At 41.5% G+C, this 20745-nt stretch overlaps 1 protein-coding gene across 1 annotated transcript in view; it reads left to right on the top strand.

Annotated features, from left to right (window-relative positions):
- Nucleotides 1-4289: 4289 nt before the first annotated feature.
- The window catches only part of SMCHD1 (structural maintenance of chromosomes flexible hinge domain containing 1), a gene marked incomplete at its 5' end in the record, with an annotated part of 66633 nt that continues 50177 nt past the window's right edge, over nt 4290-20745 (top strand). Inside the window, 5 exons of the mRNA XM_083881028.1 lie at nt 4290-4469; nt 15782-15857; nt 16285-16446; nt 19061-19143; nt 19253-19383. Of these exons, the coding sequence (XP_083737154.1) occupies nt 4290-4469; nt 15782-15857; nt 16285-16446; nt 19061-19143; nt 19253-19383 (632 nt within the window). The remainder of the gene's footprint in view (nt 4470-15781; nt 15858-16284; nt 16447-19060; nt 19144-19252; nt 19384-20745) is intronic.

Here is a 20745-nt window from a genome sequence, read left to right as displayed (position 1 = left end):
AACATCATACTGCAAAATGAAAAGTTTGCAGCTGCAGGCACTCTTTAAACCAGCTTGGAGATAGGCTGAAGGGTGAGGAACTTATTTTCATGCAAATTATGTGCCTGTATTTCAGGTAGAACCGTCCCTTCCTCCTTGCAATATTAATTTTGAAACTAGATTAAATAGTTCATCAAGTTTTTTTTTCCCCAAAGGACTTAGCGTTGTAAAATGGAAGTGCTCTCTCAAGGCTAGAGACACAAGTACACTGTAAAACAAAATTTTGCTTGATGAATTCATAAGTGTCCTGGGTTGCAGTGTAGGATGTACACAAAGTATTTATTCTATCACCATCTTCATGAACTGTTGAAGCCAGGTGGGCTAGTGCTTCCCCAAGCCCCCTGTGTCTTCTGCTAACGGCCTTTGGGGTGTCTTCTGCTAATGGCCCATTAACGCCTGGCCCATGAGTCACAGGTAACTCCCTCCAGGGGTTATCTCTGTTAATGGGCCATCAAGGACCCACTTCACACTCATCATCCCATTGTGAGATGCTCTGCCCAGGGGGAGGAGCCAAGCATTCTCACCTGGATATAAGCTGGTGTGTGGGACAGTGCAAGGGCACTTACCCACTGGATTCCCAGAGGACCAGAGCTACCAGACCTTTCTACAGGATCACTGCTTCAGGAAGAGCACTTCACCTGGACTGCGCCCACCATCCTGCTCAGGTTGTATTCTGACCCTGTCAGTGATCCTTTGTGTTATTGCATTTATTTTATTTTTACCTTTTTACCTTTCTTCTTATTAAATTATATGTCTGATTTGGAGCCTCTCATTCGTTTTGCTTTCAAACCACAACAATAAGATAACAAGGTTTGATACACTCCCAAATTTCATCAAGTCATCATTTAGAGGGGCTCAGAGTCATAGCCTATATAAAAACTCTCAAGAGACCCTTCCTCTCTTAACTGCTTAGTACAAATGCTCTTTATTCTCACAAAACTCCACACTGCTCAGTTCCACTATGCAATTCGCATTCTTGTAGTCTAACTGGGGCCAGAGAAAGGTGGAGTTACGTCCAGACAATGGCCAGTCACAAGAGGTGTTCTGCAGGGCTTGGGGTTGGGGCTGTCCTGTTTATTATCTTCATTGACAATCCAGCTGATCAAGCAAACCCTCAGTCACTTTGCACCAAGATGTACAGAAGTGTTGATCTGCAGGAGGGGAAGAAGACTCTGCAGAGAGATCTGGACAGGCTGGATTAATGGGTTGAGGTCAGTGGTCTGAGGTTCAACAAGGCCAAGTGCTGGATCCTGCCCTTGGGTCACAACAACCCCAGGAGGTGCTCCAGGCTTGGGGAAGAGTAGCTGGAAAGCTGCCCAGAGGAAAAGTACCTGAGGGTGCTGGTCAACAGCAGCTGAACATGAGCCAGGGTGTGCCCAAGTGGCCAAGAAGGCCAATGGCATCCTGGCCTGGATCAGCAATAGTGAGACCAGCAGGACAGTCTACCCTGTACTGGGTACTGGTCAACACCTCAAATACTGTGTTCAGTTTGGGCCTCTCACCACAAGAAGGACATTGAGGTGCTGCAGCATATCCAGAGAAGGGCAGTGGAGCTGGTAAAGGATCTGGCACACAAGTCTTATGAGGAACAGCTGAGGGTGCTGGGGTTGTTTAGCCTGGAGAAAAGGAGGCACAGGGGAGGCCTCATGTCTCTCTATAACCACCTGGGAGGAGGCTGTAGCCATGTGGTGGTCAGTCTCCTCTCCCAGGAAACAAGTGCCAGGACAAGAGGATATAGCCTCAAGCTGTGCCAGGAGAGGTTCAAGTTGGACTTCAGGAAGACTTTCTTCACTAAAGGAGTGGTGAAGCATTGTAAAAAGCTGCCTAGGGACATGGTCACAAAAGGCATGTGACAAGATTTTTTTTGTTACTCATTTGTCACCTCTACTGTTTTACAAACCTCCCCTATAAGCTATCACAATCCTTTCCTCAAAACCAAGACTCCTTAAAACAGAAGCAGCCACGCTTCTGTGAGGGTTGGATGAGTGGACAGTGGGGTGGATTGAGAACTGGATCTGGCAGATCCCAGAAGGTCATGATCAGCAGCACAGGGTTTAGTTGGAGGCCTGTCATTAGTGTTGTCTCCCAAAACTCAATACTGGGTCCAGTTCTGTTTAACTTGTTCATTAACGACTTGGATGAAGGGACAGAGGCCTCCTCAGCAAGTTAACTGATGACACAAACCTGTGAGGAGTAACTCTCAGAGGGCTGTGCAGCCCTTCAGAAGGACCTCAAAAGAGTGAAGAGATGGACAAAGAATCTTGTGAAATTCAACCAAGATACACACAGATTCTGGCACGGGAAGAATAACCCCCTACACCAGCACAAACTGGCACTGACCTGCTGGAAAGCAGCTCTGCAGGTAAGGACCTGGCAGTCCTGGTGGAGAACAAGCTGTCCATGAGCCAGCAGTGTCCTTGTGGCCAAGAAGGCCAATGCAATCCTGAGGTACATTAGGGAGAGAGCATCACTAACAGGTCAAGGAAGGTGACCCTGCCCGTCTACACCCCTTGGGGCCACAACTGATGTTCTTTGTCCAGTTCTGGGCTCCTCAGTAGAAGACCTGGAGCTCCTGCAGTGGATATAGTGGAGGGCAGCAAAGACGATTAAAGGATTGGAGCACTGCTCTTATGAGGACAGGATGAGAGATTTGGGCCCGTTCAGCCCAAAAAGAGACAAGAGAGAGATGACCCCATCAACGTGTGCACACATCTAAAGCGGGGTGCCAAGAGGAGGCTCTCCTTGATAGCCCCAAGCAATAGGACACGAGGCAATGGGCAGGAAACGATACACAGGAAGTTCCACCTGAACACGAGTAAGAACTTTATTGTGGAGGTGACTGTGCACTAGAACAGATTGTCCAGAGAGGCTGTGGAGTTTCTCCCACTGGAGACACTCAAGAACCATCTGGGCACCATTGTTTGCTCTGGGATGACCCTGTTTTAGCAGAGATTTGACCAGCTGACCACTGCGGTCCCCTTGTGATAAATGTGGCACTGGGGTAAAAATTCGTGATAAAAGAATATAGAAATATATGTTAGATTGGTGTTAATATAAAAAATGTGAAAAGGTATAGTGTGTAGAAAATTCCCTCCAAGCCAGGCTGCTGCCGTTTCCCAGCCTGAGACAAAGAACGGGACAGGAGCCATCAGGATGAACAAAGACACTGGCCAACCCAGATAAGAATCGGCATCATACCCAGACAGAGAAATTCCTCCCCGAACGAAGAGGAATTCTCCACCAAGGAATGCACATTGAAATAACCATGGACCAGCGGGCCCGATTCGCATGTGAAAGGAACCTTCCTGGAATACAATTTGCAAAGTTCGACAAATCCGGGAAACCCATCCAAAGATGTATTTGGACTATTTGCCGGACTATTCCATGCACCTGCTTTGCCTCAGGACACAAAAAACCCTATAAAACCCCGGGCTGCGATCTGCTCCGTGTGGATTTGGGAAATCTGTACCTTAGGGTGCGGACCCCTGTCCACCCAGCGCTGCGCTGCCCGTCCTATTTGTGGTTTTCTCTCTTTATCAGTGATTGGGATCGTTTTTCTAATAAATTGTTTCTTTATTAATCCGATTTTTGCCATTGCATTTATAACACCCTCCACCCTCGCCGATTCTGCGATTATGTGAAACAACGGTGTTGGGATCTGGACTGGCCGCTTTGTTTCAAGGCGGACGAAGGGAGACCTCACACCTCCGGTCCCTCCCTGGCGCTGCCCGGCCTGTGGCGGGGACGCGCCCGCCGGTGACGGGAGCGCGCCCCGGGTCCCGCGCTGCGCGCAAGGGCCGCTGGGGGGCGCCCGCGGGCGCAGCACGGGCTCCATGGCCCAGCCCGCCGGCGCCTCCTGTGGCGATGATCCCAATCCCGATCCCAATCCCGATCCCGCCCCACCCGGCGGCGGAAGTGGCGCGAAGCGGTCGGCCTCGAATCGTTCCGAGGTCGCAGCGCCCAAGCGGCGCATTCTCTGCCAGACTCTTCCCACCCGCCTGCCTGGAACCGCCTCGCACGGCCCAGTACCGCCGGCAGCGGAGCCGCCGCCCTGCCCCTCCCTCCCTCCCCGCCACTCTCCTCTTCCGGGCCCCCACGGCGCCTCCTTCCCCGGCTTCCGGGCCGGCTCTGCCTCCTCCTTCCGCGGCCGTGACGTGTTTCGCCGGGCGGGGGCGCTGGCGGGCCCGGCAGCGGGAGCGGTGTCTGCCGCCATCGCTGCGGGACGGTTTCCGTCTCCTGGGCTCCCCAACATGGCAGCGGCGGCGGGAGGCGCCCGCGCCCCGCGCAGGCCGGCGCTGCTGACCCCCCGCGGCAACGGGGACCGCACCGTGTTCCTCTTCGACCGGCGCCGGGAGCAGGCGGACCCGGACGAGAAAGTGCTCAGCTACTGCAAGGACAACTATCGCGCTTTCCGCAGCGCCGTCTGCCAGGTGGGCGGCCGGGCGGGCGGGCGGCGTCGGGCGCGGCGGTGTCCCATTCCATTCCATAAGTGACGGCGCATCCTTGCGGCGCCGGGGGGCGGCCGGGCCGGGGGTGTCACAGCCCGCTCTGGGCCGCCGCGCCCGCCTCCCGCCCGCGAACTTTGTTGCCGGGACAGGTGGGCGGCCACGGAGGAGACATCGCGGCCGCCCCGTCGGCGTCGCTTTTCTTTCCCCCACAGCCCGCGGGGCCGGTGCGGGCGGCGGCGGGAGCAGCCCCTGGCGGCGGGCGGGAAGGAAGGCGGCGGGCGGCCCCGAGCGCCCCCGCGCGGGGAGCGGCGCTCCGGAGCGCGGTCGGGGCTGGTGGTGTTCGGGCACAGCGCCGGCTCGGGGCTCTCCGAGGTCTCTTCCAGCCTCAGCGGTTCCTTGGCGCTGTTTCCGCTGTCCAGGGTGTTGGCGATAAGCGCCGTTTCCCGTCCGCGGCGGTGGCTGCCATTTAAATGCCGTGTCTGGTGGCGCCTTTAGCCCGGTGCGTGTCCTTTCGGTTCTGTTTCCCCGTCGTAACGTGAAACGAAACTGACTCCGTCTTCCCGGCTCGGGGAGGTGGGGATGGTTTTCCGCGTACTGGCTGTTTGCTGGCGCTACCAGTAGGCATCGCCCGTTTCTGTCGTGGTTTCGTTTTCTGAGCGAGCGATAAATGCCATAAACCTGTCAGCTGCCTCTGTTTTACCATGGGAAATGCGCAGGAAAATCAGCTCTAAATTTCCGTACTAATTTAGTCTGATTAAAAAAAAAAAAAAAACAACATTCTTTATCCGGTATAGTTTGCACTTCGTTTCCTAGCGTATAAATTCCTTGTTTTACATGTAAATGGGACATAATAAATACCTGCTTTACATATGAATGAATAGAATTATTTCAAAATTTTATAAAAATTATCGATTTATGAACAATATAAATGTCCATAATTGTTATGAATGATTATAAATCGTTAAAAGTATCACTTTTATAATAATATCACAATGAAATATATAATAAATATAATTATATGTGATATAAATAAGTATATATAAGATAAAGACAAAATATTTATTGAGAAAAATAACTAACTTAGTAGTCTGTTCTGTGTCTGGACCAGTGGCTAATGTAATGGCTTCCTACTGTGATGGAAGCTTTGAGCTGCCAGTGTCAACAGGGATAGCTGTCACCTGTGATTGCCTCCTCCTTGCAGATTTCTGTTTCTGTGTCCAAAATGCCATAGCCATGGTCCAGTAGGGGCACTGAATCTTAAGGCAGAGTCATCTTCCCTAGAAGTGTCTAGAAAAGGAGTAGAGGTGGCACTTTTGTGATATGGTTTAGAGAGTGTGATGTTACTCAGTCAAGGTTGGACTTGGAAGTCTTTTCCAGCCTTTTTGATTCTGTACTCATAAATAAAGGGGTTATGGAGTGTTAGCACATCCCTTGGTCTGATCAGTGCCCCTAAAGTTCAGCAGACTGGAAGAAACAAGTAAATGAATGGAATAAAGAAGTGAGTACACAACAGGATAGCATTCTGAGAAGCTAGACAGTGGAGTGGGTTCATGACCTTCCAGGGGTTTGTATCTCCTCTGAGTAATTATGAATGTTACATTATTTTATCCAAGAATTGTCTTAATAGATCCCTTTACAACTGTACCAACCAGATGAGTTGCAAGAATACTAAATATTTTCAGTAGTCGAGGCAAATATGTGCACGGTGACCCCACCCCTCTTTTCTCTTAGATTTTGTAATTAATCAATGGGCTGAGTTTAACACAAATTTACAGTTTGCTCTAGAACAGAGTCTGTCTTTTCTGGGTTTTTTTATAGATACTGCACACTCCAGCGACTTAATGTTTCATGCATCCTCATGGCGTTCAGTAGTCCTTAGAGCTTTTGGCATGTTTGCAATTTTATTGAGAAATAAGCCATCATCACCAGCTGTGACAGATCTCGGGTAGAGCTTTGGGGATTTTTTTACCTGAGAAATGTATTGACATTTAGAAGTTGGTACCTTAATGCTGTTAGGCAGACTTCTCTCATGAGCAGCAGAGTGTTTGAGAAGCCTGGTGCTGCAAAGCAGACCTTGCTGTGTTTGAATGTGGTACCTGTGAAAGTAAAATTTTCAAGTATAGTTTTTTTAGTATGTTTAATATCACAAGCCTTATGACCAGTCCTGGTGGCCTTTTTGGGTGTTAAGTATATTAGAGTCTGTGCTCTTACAAACTTATGTAGCAAGAACCTCAGCTAATCATTCCCTTAGAGAAAGACCTCCATTAATGTATTGACCATCTGTGAGAGCAGTCAGAGATGGCTGACCATGTCACTGACAGTTTCAGTGTGATGACTCATTGCACTTTGGTGCTTTCATCATCTGACCTGTGGGACATCTGAAAGGATGCTGAGACAGGTGGGTTGGCATGACCTGTAAATGTTGGTACAGTGAAAGCTGGACAGGCAGAGGGTTGGGATGTTTGCTGTCTCCCACACCAATAATAAACAAGTTCTGGGATTTCTGGAAGAACCTTCTGGCATCTCAGTGCTCCAAGAGTTTTGTAGATTGTGTTTCTCTTAGTATTATACTCCAAAGTTCTCAATTTCTGGCATCTTGAAAGCTGTGACTAATTACTTTCATGAGGAAGTGATGAATGGGTTCACTGGCTTGGGACAGACTTTCCTGGCTTCATGGTGCTGAAAACATGGCAAGGAAGTGATGGATGCTCAGGAAGAACGATTCTTTTGTTAAGCAGATTTTGAGTTGGTTCAGACTGAGGTGAAGTAGAATGTTGTGTTCACTTTTTGACAATGAAAGCTGTTGGGCACTGTCAGACTGCTCGATTGGGCAGACAGTGCGCGTGCAGCAGTGTTGTTTCCACGGGTCTCCTGTCTGGTGGCTCAGCCTCAGTCAGTACAGGCTCGGCTTTCAATGGACTTTCATTGGCGATTTGTTGTGCAGCTGAGTGATGTCACTGCAGCTGCAGAGCTGCCCCCACCTGGTCATGGCTGACAAGGATGCCAGAAATATTAAGCTGTTGTAACTGTTCATCTTGTGAACATCTTCCTATGGCACAGGAGAATTCTTTTGGATAGAACTGGATGTGGAGGAGTCAAATCCTGCAAAAAAATTATGGGATTAAACTTGGTCGCAGTATGTGATGATCCTGAGTTGAAAATACTTGAGTATATTCATGCCTGAAGGCTTGGTCTTAGGCTGCTACTTCTGAGACTTAGGAATTTTTTTCATAATGCAGAGAGAAGGTATTTTCTTGTTTGTGTAGCAAAATAACTGATTCAGCCACTTCAGAGGTTGATTTAGGAGCTGCTGCATGTCATATCTGTTGTCCTATAAAATAGTCCTCTATTATTGCTAAAATATTCTTAATTAATTTCTGAAATTTTGGAGTGTGTTTGAAGCAAATATTTTTTTACGGCCCTCTAAGCAAATAATGCATGTCTGTGTAGTTGGAAGCAGCTTTGCAGGAGGGAAGATTTAGGGAAAAAAACTTGTAAGAGGGTGGAGCATATATGGTCGTCATTCTTCGTCCTTGTAATGATAAATCCTAAAGAGTTTTTTATTTGTGCACTGTGGATCAGTCATATAATTTTAGTCTACAGAACCATGAAGTTTTAAGGTCAATAAGTGGGTTAAATACTGTGTTTTGCTTCTTTTTGGCAGTACTGTTTCTCGTGCATCTTATTGTTGTCTTCTGTTGGGTCTATGCCCCGCTGCTTGTCCTGATGTTTAGAGCATAATTCAAAAATACTTAATGGCAATAAGGAGAATGGAGCTGAACTGTTGGCAGCTGATCTGAGATTCCTTGCTCACATTATCCAGGTACACAGTGGAGCTGGAATGCTTCCGTTTGTTGCTGGCAGGAATCCTTCAGGCACTGAAGGTCATGATCCTTTTAAAGCAAAAAGGTGTCTGTGCTGAAAACTGCACAGAAGTTTTGCTGTGTTTGAAGGGAGTTTTGGGAGGCTTTGAGTTGATCTACCACTCTGAAGAGAGTTAATGGTGCTAAGATTGGTCTTATTACTTACATAGGAGCCAAACTCATTGGTAGATGCTTCCTTAGTTCTTCTGAAGCTTCTCCTCGTTGTTGTGATCTCCTTGTATTTAAAAAAAAAAAAAAAAAAAAAAAAAAAGCATAAGCATAGGTCTGTAACCTGTATAAAAAGTAAATATCTGTAATTAAAAAAATAGGCAAAAAAAATCACAATAGAACAAATTTTTTTTGCTTTTAATCTTGTCACATCTTTTGTTGAGCTTCCCATTGTATCCTAACCTGTCTACTTACTATTTAAATAGATTATTTTGCAGTCCACCCAAATAAATTCCAGTGTCTCAATGAGCCAAGAGGCAGAAAAGGATGTTCATTTAAGATGGTATATGGAAAATAAGCATCAGTGTAGTATCAAATCAAGACAAAAAATAAATATTTTTTTTGTGAATATTTGCTTAACAACGTCTCATAAATAAAGTATAATCAAATTATTTGCAATCAAAGAAAAAATATTAGGAACTTCTGCAAGTTTGCATCACCAAAACATCATCTGATAAATGCTTAATAGAGATACTTCAATTAATGATTAAATCAGTCCATCTTGGAATAATTGTATTTTTGTATTTTAAGCCCTATGTTTGTTTAGCAATTTTAGCAATTCTGTACAACCAGAAACTAAAAATAAATCTATTTTAAACATGCTATGCATACACAAAGCAAGTTTCTCCTTGATTTTTAAAGACAGTGTTGGAAGTTCTGTAAGATCTGTGTAAGATGCAGCAGTGCTGTAAGTTTTTTCCAAAACTATCAGACTGTATTTCAGACTTCACTAAAAACCTTGTGTATGGCATGTTTGTTACTGATGTTTTGGTGGGAGGAAGGATGCAGTTTACATACCTTTGTGCACTTAGGTACAGCCTTATGATGTATCTATTGATTTGGGAAGCTGAGTGGCTTGTAGGTTCCTGGTCAAATTCCAGTGTTGGTGACACAGTCAGATGCAGAGAACCTGCAGTCTTTAGGATTAGTTATCCAAGTGCAGTTGTTTGATGTGACCAAATATTTTTTTAGTTTTGAGGAGTAGTTTCTGAATTCTTGTTCCTTCAAGAAGTAGTGCCATACAAAGTGTTTTGGTAGGAGAAGCTGGCATGAAGTTAATGTTAAAATTTTGGCTGGTAGCTGCACTGAGTATTTGTGATTGTGATTTTAGACACGGTGGTTTGTTGTGAAGGTCTTGTGGAAGTTACTGTCTAGACTCAGACCAAGTCTAGTAATGGCAGCATGCTCTTTGTAGAAATTCTGGGGTCCCAAGCTTCTTTCTGCTTGCTAAAAGTTGCAAATCTTGGAAAAATATCTGAGTTAACACATCATTCTGGATAAGTATACTTAAAAATTCTGTAGAGATGTTGTGTCATACAGTTTGCCTCACTTCTTTTTCTCTCTGTTTTCCATCGGAATTGGGGTAAAACTTTAAGAAACCTCAAAAATCTATTCTATTACTGGATCTGGTGATACACAGCAAGTTCAGTTGATACACTTCTGAAAGTAGTGAAGCTTTTAAGTGTGACAGAGAACAAGGACCTTCAAATTCTGCAAATGTTCTGTAATTTGTTCTTTAGATGGAGATGGTGCTGTCAATAAAGGATGGTTGGAAAATATTTTAGGATGTTAGCATTTATTGCTAGTTTTGTCTGTAGATAGTCTCTAAAAACCATTTGACAAGAAGATACAGGCTTCTATGTATTCCTGTAATACATAAATTTTTGCTTTGAACTCCAAGAAATAATTTAACTTCTAGCTTTTTTTTTTTTTTTTTTTTTTTTTTTTTTTTTTTTTTTTTTTTAATTTCAGCTACTTTTCTAGAGACTTTTGGATTCCTCTTTCTGTTGGTGTCCAAAGATGTTACAGATAAGTTTGTGTTCTGACATTAGGGAAGCTCACTGGGATTATGATTAGAGATGACTGTTATCATACTTGCCCTGCCATGGGTGCTCTGTCCCAGCTCCTCACTAAGAGATCCTCGGCAAGCTGTCATCACGTGGAGAACTGTTCTCACGGTGCATTGGAAGAGTTTATTTGATCAGCATTCTTACCAGTCATGTACAGTTGTTCTCATTTACTACTAGCAAGGTCTCCACTTAATATTTTTATATTTTGGTTTTTGTATTTGCTGCTTTTATTAATTAATAAATATTAACACATTACTAATAATGTTTATTAATATTAAAACCTTAATATTATATAGTTGTATAAATAATTGAGATAGATAATACAAAAGACAATTCTTGGCTTGAAAATCTGTGATTTTGGAAGAAATAGTTTCCCTTAAATGTGTACTATCATTTCATCCATTTGCTGATGTAAGACACTTCTCTCAATTTGGACTGATAATTCTTCGTTAAGTGGGATCGCTAACTGACAAATGTGTGTCTTTCAGATGGTAATTTGGTAATGAGCACGGGCTATTCAGTTAATCACATGCAAAATTACAGAAGGCTACAGGCTTCTCAGTGTTTGGATGTGACTCTTACCTTCATTTTCTCAGATTCCTGGAGAGGTTTTTGCAAAGGAGCCGAGGATCAATTTGAAATACTGAAAAAGCTATATTGCTTTTTGTCATGCTGGGTAGCTAAGTAAATAACTGTGAAGGACAACATTGAAAACGGCATTATCAGACTTCTTTACATTTAACTGATACAGTTCAGGTCCCCCTTTAGAGGTTTGTGTTGGCAATACAGTTCTAGTAGTCAGAAAAAAACGGCTGTGGAAGGTGCTCCATGGATGTTATGTCTTTGTTATCCTTTGGCTGCATCACCAAGCTCTGAGGCCATTTATTCTCATCATTCTCATGCACTGTCTGCTTGGATTGGTTATGGCAGGAGGATACAGAACTTTAAGAGTACAGAAGTTGCATGTTGTAGGGAACTACTGTTTTTGTTGGAAAGGTTTGGATTCCAAGGGGTTAAATGTCTTTTCTAAAGATATTGTCATTTTGGCTTCACTGTTCTACCTTTGTCGTGTTGGAGAGTGTTTCATTCCTTCAAAGTCACCACCAGAAGTTTTTGTTTTGTGATAATAGGCTGACAGACCAGAGGAGGCAGGCCAGTGACTCTGTCCTTACAGCATGTTATTTCTCCTTTACTTACCACCTAAAGCCTGTTCATGTGGTGGTACACATACAAGTTAAATATTTGCTTGTTGAACACCTTTTCTAAGGCAGATAGTAAATCCAAAGGCAAAATCTATGTTGACTTCATGCTGAGTGTTTTAGTTGGCTCAGGAGCCGGGTAAGCCTTGTTGTGTGTGTGCAGATCAAGTAGCAGTAAAACAACTGGTTTCGTTCTGATATGTGAAAGAGAAAAGAAACAGGCCTGTTTGAAGGAGTGTAGACTGCTGAGGAGTTGTGATTTGAGGGATTGTATTTTGTTTTGAGGATAGTGAGGTTTTTAGTATATAAAGAAAACCTGTGACTGAAGTTAGTACACAAACTGAACCTTGTTTCTTGATTCAGATTTAAAGGTTAAAGATACCCCAGTTCATTCACACTTTGGTGTGTCATACCTGTAAAATGCTCTGCTGAGAGCTTCTTGGGCATGTGACATTGTCTCACACTCCTTTAGCATTATATTAATTTCATATCATGAACATCTAGTAGCAAAGTGAGAGCTATTAACTTTATTTATCATGAAGCATAGGTGGTGCTCCAGACTGATCCTCCAGTTTATGAAGAGGGCATTTCTCTTGTTTGTACAGACAACTTTCTTGCTTCTGTGTCATTCTATAGGTCTAAGGACTGATAACCCTGCTGTGTGCAAAACAGGCTCAACTCAGGGTTTTTGTTTTTCTTAATTTATCTTGTTGCCCATTAACACAAACTTCTGATGATTGATGGGAGGGAAATTAATCACTTAGAGAAATGCCTTTCCTTCCCCTTTTTCAAGCTCGTCTTCTGTCATACACCATTCTTTCCCCATTCCTAGTCTAATTTATCCTTGTTCTCCCAATGCACATAGCATGGTCAATCCCAATTCCTTTGATTAGGCAACAGGTGGTGTGAGACATCAGGGCATGTACGGGGCTTTATTCTGCTGCCCTTACTGGTTTTTTTTTTTTTTTTTTTTGGTTTTTTTTTTTTTTTTGGTTTTTTTTTTTTTGTTTTGTTTTGTTTTGTTTTGTTTTTTTTTTTTTTTTTTTCTTGCTATAGTGAATTTGCCATAGGTCACAGTTCCATGGGAGTAGGAGGACAGAGAGAAGAAATTCTGTGTCCTGACATGGGTCCTCCAGGGGCCTCAGCACCTTTGAGACCATCCCTGCTCTGCTGTGGAGAATGTCCTTTTGATGTGTGTGTCCCTGGCAGTGTCTCCTGATGCATCTCCTCTGTTCTGACAGATGCTTATTTGTCTCTTCTATTTCTTCCCTGTTAAGTTTGAGCAGAGAAGCCCCATGTGCCCTTCTGGTGGAAATTTGAGTGAGGAGTGAGTTGATTCAATGGGTTTGAGCGTTACCTGGAACTGGCTGTGGCTGTCTCAGGGCAGCTGATTGCCCCTTCTCACACTGGCTGCCCCTACAGCTCTCTGACATCAAAGCCTGGCAGTGTACGCTCAGCACGCCTCCAAGCGTGGTTTAGCAACTGATTTGGTTTTCAGTCAACAATTATGATTGTTTTCCCAGAGTACTAAAAATCTGGTTTGTTGACATAATCTGTACTTTTCAGGCTTTAAGTGTCATTTTTCTCTTCTCTTCTCTGTGCACATAACTGTTCATCTTTGTACCATTTTAACTCTTGCATTTGCATGTAGCAATGATATGTAACCAACAGTTAGGGATCCTTGCCTTTTCGCATGTCTGCCTTTTCTAGCTTGTGGATTTTCTTTTGAAACTTGTCTGTGTTTTTTCTCTAACTTCTTTTATATACAAAAAGATAAAAGCTTTCCACTTAGTTCTTTGAATACAATGACCTCCAAACATGCTTTCACTGTGAATGTGCAGAGGCATCTCTGAGCATAGTGGTTGTACCCTTGAAGATTTTGATGACATGACAAGCTTCATCATATTTGTGTGTCTGTGTCTATCATAGAGTACCTCACTGATTTATCATATGAATGTGCTTCTGGGTTGTTTCATGAATCTTACCAAATTGAGTTGTGTGCATCTTCAGTACTTATTTGGAAAAAGCCATCGTGCTGGGCTAAAAAAGACATGGTGGTGAAACATGAACTTCTTGCCAACAAAAGATATCATGAGATCTCTTATATGCACACATCTTACTGAGAAATGAAACATTTGACCAAACACCGTCAGAACTGAATGAAAATCACAAACTCTACAAGTAAATTGTCCAGTAGGTTCACTTTAATTCAGGAATGAGCAGCAGCTTCTCATTTGGGAAATCACATCCACATACTGGCAGAGCTGTGCAGCCCCATCACTGCTACCTGCCATAGTGGGAAGAGGCAGGGGCTAGGATAACCTCGAATGTAGGACAGAGGGAGGGAGGAAGTAAAACAAGTAAGTCTTATACAGAAGTGAGGCATTCAAACCGAGTAATCGCCAAAGTTTACAAACAATATGGCCCGTTAAACCATGGGATGGACAAGAAGAAACAGTTATCTGCAGTTCAGGCTGCCAAACTTGATTCATATACCTACCTCGTAGTTTGTGAAGTGGAAAGGACCTGCTGCCAGTGGAGACAGAAATTCTGGGTTCACCCAGGAAATTAAAGCATAGCCCGCCAGGCCGTGCTTGGGGTTGGTTTAGTTGAGGCTCACCCATGGAATGGGGAGAGGACCAGAAGGATGAGGCTGCCCCCGCTCCCGTAGAAGGCTGCTGTCTTGTACATGCACTAGCTGATCCTAACTTCTTGTTCCCTTAAAGTAAATACTGCACTCTTCATTAGGGTTTGAGAGCAGAAGAGCCTTTGGGAGATTGAGAAAACAGGGAAGCTGTAATTATACCCGGAGGGAAAGATGCTTATCTGTGCTTTCAGATGTAAAACTCTACAGTTACTTTACCACTCTAACCACTCTAACCGCTGACCTCGAATGGCACAGTAGGATGTTAGCTTTCAAAAGTCCATATGTTTTAATGCTTACTTTTCTTTCTCTGAGCAATTTTATAGTTTTTTCTGCACAGATTTACTATGTGGAAATTTGTGTAAGGTGGGAGGTAAAAAAGAAGAGTTAAAAAGTGTTACTCTGGATTCTTAAGTATGAGTCTCTGTGTCATCTGCATTTGTTTCACCTGCACCAAATGCTGTGAGAATTTAAGTTTTTCTAATTTTGCTGATGGATAATAACTGTAACTTTAATGTGGTCACAGGGAGAAAGTAACTGAAATACGGAAAGTAGGCTCCTAATGAAACCATAAACAATGTTTAAAAATATGTTTATGCATCTGAGTAATAGGGATGGAAAGAGAGATGTGGGAAATGATGAGGGCAAGCTGCTGCAGAGAATGCTAGAGCTTCCTTCAGGGAAGAATCTGGCTAAAAGTACATAAAGTGCCTGTCTTGGGTTGTCACTGCAAGTCTGAGTGGGTTGATGGAGTTTGATGAGACCAGGGTTGACTTTTGCTTGAGTTTCTAAGACCTGGGGAGGCAGGAGAAAATACAGATATTTATTTTATTATTTTGGGAAAGAGATTAGTGTTGGACATCAGGGTGCAAAAACACGGGGTAAAGTAGAGGCATTTAAATGCATGTAGAAAGAAGGATAAAAAGTCTAAAAAGCCACAGTAAACACATTGAAAAGAAGGCATCAAAGTGGCAAAGATTGTTTAGGTTCAGAAGAATAAACTTCAGTGCTTTAACGGTAAAGAATTTTTCTGAAAGAAATCTTTATTATTTTTAGATGTATGATATAATTGAAGAACAAAGATTTTAATGTTCAACATTAAAAAATACTAGGTTGGTTTGGTGTCTCAAGAATGCAGTTAAATATGGGACACCATCTAGATCATAACTATTGCTGTTGTAGTTTCACAGTCAGAAGTAGAGCTGTTCAGTCTCATTCCTCTGCCCTCAAGGGGATTATCTGTAAGACAGTTCTTCTCAAAATTCCTGTTGCTCAGTAGAGCATATTTTTATTTTATGCAGGTAAAAAACCAAACCAACCTAGTATGGACAGATTTGGCTAAATTGAGAAAACAAGTGATCCTAATTTCAACTGTGTTCTAGGAGATTGTGTGATTACTCATCAGTAGTTTGTCACAAAGTAAATAGACCGTGCCTTTTTTGTTTTAATGTATCTGAATAGTTTTTGGACTACTTAGTCATCATAACTAAATAACCTTCAATTTTTGTAGGCATTTGGCATATCTTCTAATGAAACCTTTGTTATCACCACCACAAATAGGACAGAGATTACAGAAGATAACTTCAGTAAGTATCTTAAATGGCAAAATAATTACAGCTGTTTCTTATATTGATCATAAAGATCACATGATAATTTTTCATGCTCTGTGACATGCAATAATTAACTGAAATACAAATCCTGTAATAATTTGTCATGTTTGTCAAACATGTTTTTGATGAATTAGTATGATGATGGTTGTACTAAGTATCTTCCAAAACAAATTCTGTAAATGATAAGAAGAAATGATATATATGTAGCTGTCACCTGAGAAAACTTGCTTTATTAAGCTTAGAAATGTGAAAAGATATTAATTTAAATGTTGATGTTACATGCTGAACAGGCAACGCCTAAGAAAATACAGAGTTTACCTGTGGCTAAACCTGTACAAGTTTTGAGAGCAGAAGTTGCCTGATGCAGTGCTCTTCAATGTACTTTGTTTCTTTTTCACTGCAGGCAAGCTTGTTCACGATGGCGTTACTTTATATCTGCTGCAGTCAGTTGATCAAATGTTGCTTTTGGCAACCAAGGAACGAATTGAGTTTTTGCCCCACTATGATACACTTGTCAAAAGTGGCATGTACGAGTACTATGCCAGCGAGGGCCAAAATCCTTTGCGTAAGTACCTGCAAAAGTAATCTTGTGTAAATGATGTTTATGTGAATATAATGTGGTTATGAGCAATTCAACTTAAAATTATAGCTGCTAAAAAATAGTCTTAACTGTAAAAGATAAATTAACTATGTTCTTCATAAAAATTCTTCTTTTAAAAATTATTAGAAGTAGCCTAAATATCCAGATTTATAGAGGTATGTTCTCAAATACTTGTTCAAGAAGTTTGAGTATTTTAGAAGTGAAAGAACTTTAGCCTGAATAATCTTGTGCATGTCATTCAGATAGGTCAGCATTTGTGTTATCAGGTTTTTGTCTCCTGTACTAAACTGTAGCCTTTGTGTTTGAATCTCATGAACAGTTTTTGTGTGAGTTACTATAGAATTTAGTGTGGCCTCCCATCTGGGGTGCTACAGGGCTTAACTTACCAACAAGAGCAAGTATTTCTTTGAAAAGATGCTGCTTTAATTAGTTTTTATCTAAGTGGTGCATGAAATACATAACCAGCATTTTTGTTTTTTAATTGAATAAATTACTTTCTGTTTATGGCTATTCTGCCTGTGACTGTGATTACTAAGTACTATTTACTTCTTAGGTACAGCAGGTTGAAAATTGCACAGAAAAAAAAGCAAAAAAAATCGACTCAAGCATGATACCATGTTGTTTTAAAACCATCAAAATGTCTATAAGTAGCAGCTGTATTTTGAAGGGTCTTTCCCCTTTCCTCTTTGTGCACATCATTTGTTCCACGCCCCAGCAAAGGCACTGTTTTTGTTCGGGTTTGGTGGTACTGTGCTCAAAGTGCTGTGACTGTTGAGTCAGTGGTACATCTATCCCTGTACACAGGAATTGCTGTGTAAGGTCACACAGAGCATTCTGTGGACATCTGTGCCTTTTCCTGCAGCAGCCGTTAGTGGACCTGTTGCTCTCCCAACACAGAAGAACTGACTGGAAAAGCCAAGTGGGGCCGGGTCTCTGGTTACCACACCCTGGTGGAATTCGATTAAATAGACAATGTAAAATATTGTAAGGACTCTAAACCTTTGGAAAGGACCTTTCAGTTGTTTAAGGGTGTGGTGGATCAGACACCATGGGAAACACCCGTGGGGATAAAGGAGTAGAACAGTGTTTGCAGTTATTTAAATGACTTTTTAGAGCACAAGAACTATTGATTTCTATGTGGAAGAAATCAGGCGTGGAGGGCAGGAGAATAGCACGGCTGAGTAAAGACCTTCTGGTCAAACTAAAACACAGGAGGGAAGGGAATTACATAGGTGGTGGAAGAAGAGGCATGAAAACTGAGAATAGTATAGGAATATTCCCTGGGAATGTACAAATGAGATCAAGAACACTAAGGCACAGCTGGAGCAAATTTGGCAAATTTGGATGTGAGGATGAATAATAAGGGTTTCTGCAGGTACATTAGAAAAGGAAGACAAAAGAAGTTGCGCCCTCAATAAATGAAATGTGAGGTGGGGTGGCCTAGTGGCAGCTGACAGGGAGAAGACTGAAGTATTTAAATTTTTTTGCCTAAGTTTTCCCTGGCAGCAAATTGAAGTTTTGAGCCTGTGTAACCGTATTGCAGCTAGTGTTTCTTCTATACAACATCTTTAAGGGCAGTGCCTAAACAATTTCTAGTGTTGATAAAGGACCATTTTTCTTTGATATGGAATAGTAAATATAGATTGCATAACTGATGCTCGGCTACTCTGTTTACAATCAAGTTGCAAAAAAGTGCAGAACTGTTTTTATACTTAAATAACAGCTTGAGGAAAAATGCCAGATGCTTCAGTGTTGCTGTGTTACGCTAATACTTAAGGGTTTTCTTTTACATGTCTGAAGTGTGTGGCCAGTGTGAATTGCAGTGTAGCATTCTGAAGAACTCTGCAAATTGTAGGAAATAAGGTTTCATTTGTAGAGAGACTGAATGGAAATGTCTGTCAGATTGAATTAATCTGAACTTGATGTATTTTTTTCAGACTAAATGCAATTTTCCAGTAAACTTAGGTAGTTTTACTTTAATTAGGTAAGAGCTCCAAGCATTAATGGTTAGAAACAAATTTGTGCAAACACTTTGCCTGACTATTTCTGCTATACATTGCCATGGATCTAAGAGAACTCTGGTTGTATTTACCATTCACTGAAATCCTTCAACCATTTATACAATTTTCTTTGTTTTTATAAACAATTAACATTGTAGCTTTAGATGTTTCACAAAATTTCAATTCAGGTTTCTTCAGTTAATACATTCTTCCCTCAATATTTTAACAGGTCAAAGTCCATTTTTAAGTATTTTTGACTCTCATATGAATCATAAAATTAATTCCTAATCCTGAAAGAGACAAATCTGTCTTCTGGAAAGGAGATGGTTCTTTTCAATAATTGTGTTCTTACCATTAAGAGACATGAGAGACTCAGTGATGAAACAAATAATAAAGTACATGTACAAAAGCTATGTTATTTTTTAAACAAGATGTTACGTGATTTTGATTGTTCTGACAGGGCTTAGGTCTTGTCTGTGTTTAGGTAATGTGTTATCCTGATTGCTTGGAAGAAACTACTATAAGTGGGTGTCTGTTTTGTGGGCACTAATAGGGTTATTTTTCTTCAATTTCTTTAGCATTTGCCCTTGCTGAATTGATTGACAATTCTCTGTCAGCTACATCTCAAAATACTGGCATTCGGAGTATACAGATAAAATTGGTAAGATAGAAATACTTTGATTTTTTCAGACCTAGTTTGCATTATCTTTTTTTTTTTTTGCTGTTGCTCCTTGTTGATTTGTGCTGTTTGTTTGTCTTTCCTCAAACAGTTATTTGATGATTCCCAAGGAAAACCAGCTGTTGCTGTGATTGATAATGGAAGTGGAATGACTTCTAAACAGCTTAACAACTGGGCTGTTTATAGATTGTCAAAGTTTACAAGACAAGGAGACTTTGAAAGGTTAGCAAGTTCTAAATATTTCCACAACAATTAGCAAGTTCTGCGAAAGTCCACAAGATACGCTTTTAAGACATATACCAACACTTAGCTAAACCCTGTCATTATATGATTACATAAATAGACCCATACTTCTTTATAAGTAGGAAATAGAAAAGCTTCCTAACACAAAACTGCTTTTCTGTTATTATGACACACTGAATACTTTTTTGTTCTTGGGACCTTTTGTAAACTGTCTTTTGCCTACAAGCAGGTAGGTGGCATGCTATGCCCTGCAGAGGATTTTTGTGCTGTGTTCATCTGTTATGTGAAAACCTTTCAGTCATGATTAAATGATGCATTCAATATCTGTAAAGCTACTGGAATAACAGATAAACACATACATGGTTTTAGTTCAAGGTCTGTTTTTTTTTTTTTACTTAAATTTTAATTCTGTATAATGTACTATAAAATATACCTGAAGATGTCTATTTTTTGATGCAGATTATACAAAATAAATGTTTTGCATTTAAAAAAGAAATTGTGGGGTTTGCTATTTACATGAATTAACTTTACAGTTTTGGATCTGTTCTCAAGAGATGTTCTACCTGCAGATCCAGGTTTAATTTTATTATTTAGCCAGGCTTAATATTATTATTAATTATTGTATCATTATTATTATGTGTATAAAATTCCACAGAATTAGTTATGTACAGGTTTTGGGCTTCAGTGATGTGTTAAATGCCTTAAGCCCAGGATTTTAAATGTGAAGTTGAGAATTATAGCCTCAGTAATAAGTAATTTGTAATATGAGCAGGTAGTGTGAAATGTAATGGGGCTGTGGGAATTGATAATATAGCCAGGGGAAGTTTTTTTGTGTTGAAGCATCTCCAAATAGAAAGTCAATGTCTTTAAAACATCTGGAGATAAGTGCATAAAAAGTGATTGTGGGTCATTTGTGAAGAAATTCACTGATTTTGAGATTACTGTAGGTGAGTTTAGTATCAGAAATGTGTCGTTTTCCTAAAATGCAGATTTAAACTGTGGATTACTACCACTTAATGTGGGAACATAGGTGTAAATTATAGCAGGATACTATCTACACCTTATTTTCATTTGGGACTGCTGTGATTTGCGAATATATGTTTGTCCCAGACTGGATAAGACTGTTCAAGGTGACTTAAAAGACATGGAATTTCACTACTGATAGCATATGTCGTCTCTCTAAATCTGCATTTAATAGTTGGTTGGTTTTATTTCCCACTCAGACTTAAAACTATTTTTATGAAAGGATGCTGTCAGAAAGATCAGGCTTGCTTTGTAAGCCATTTTCATTTGATTAAGATTTGGTTTGTGAGAACGGACAGAAATGTTTTATATAAGATG

The sequence above is a fragment of the Zosterops lateralis genome (genome assembly GCF_965231275.1).
Source record: "Zosterops lateralis genome assembly, chromosome: 1".
In the NCBI taxonomy this organism is placed as follows: Eukaryota; Metazoa; Chordata; class Aves; order Passeriformes; family Zosteropidae; genus Zosterops; species Zosterops lateralis.
Note: the sequence above shows the minus strand (reverse complement) of the source record. Positions and strands in the feature narration are given on the sequence as shown.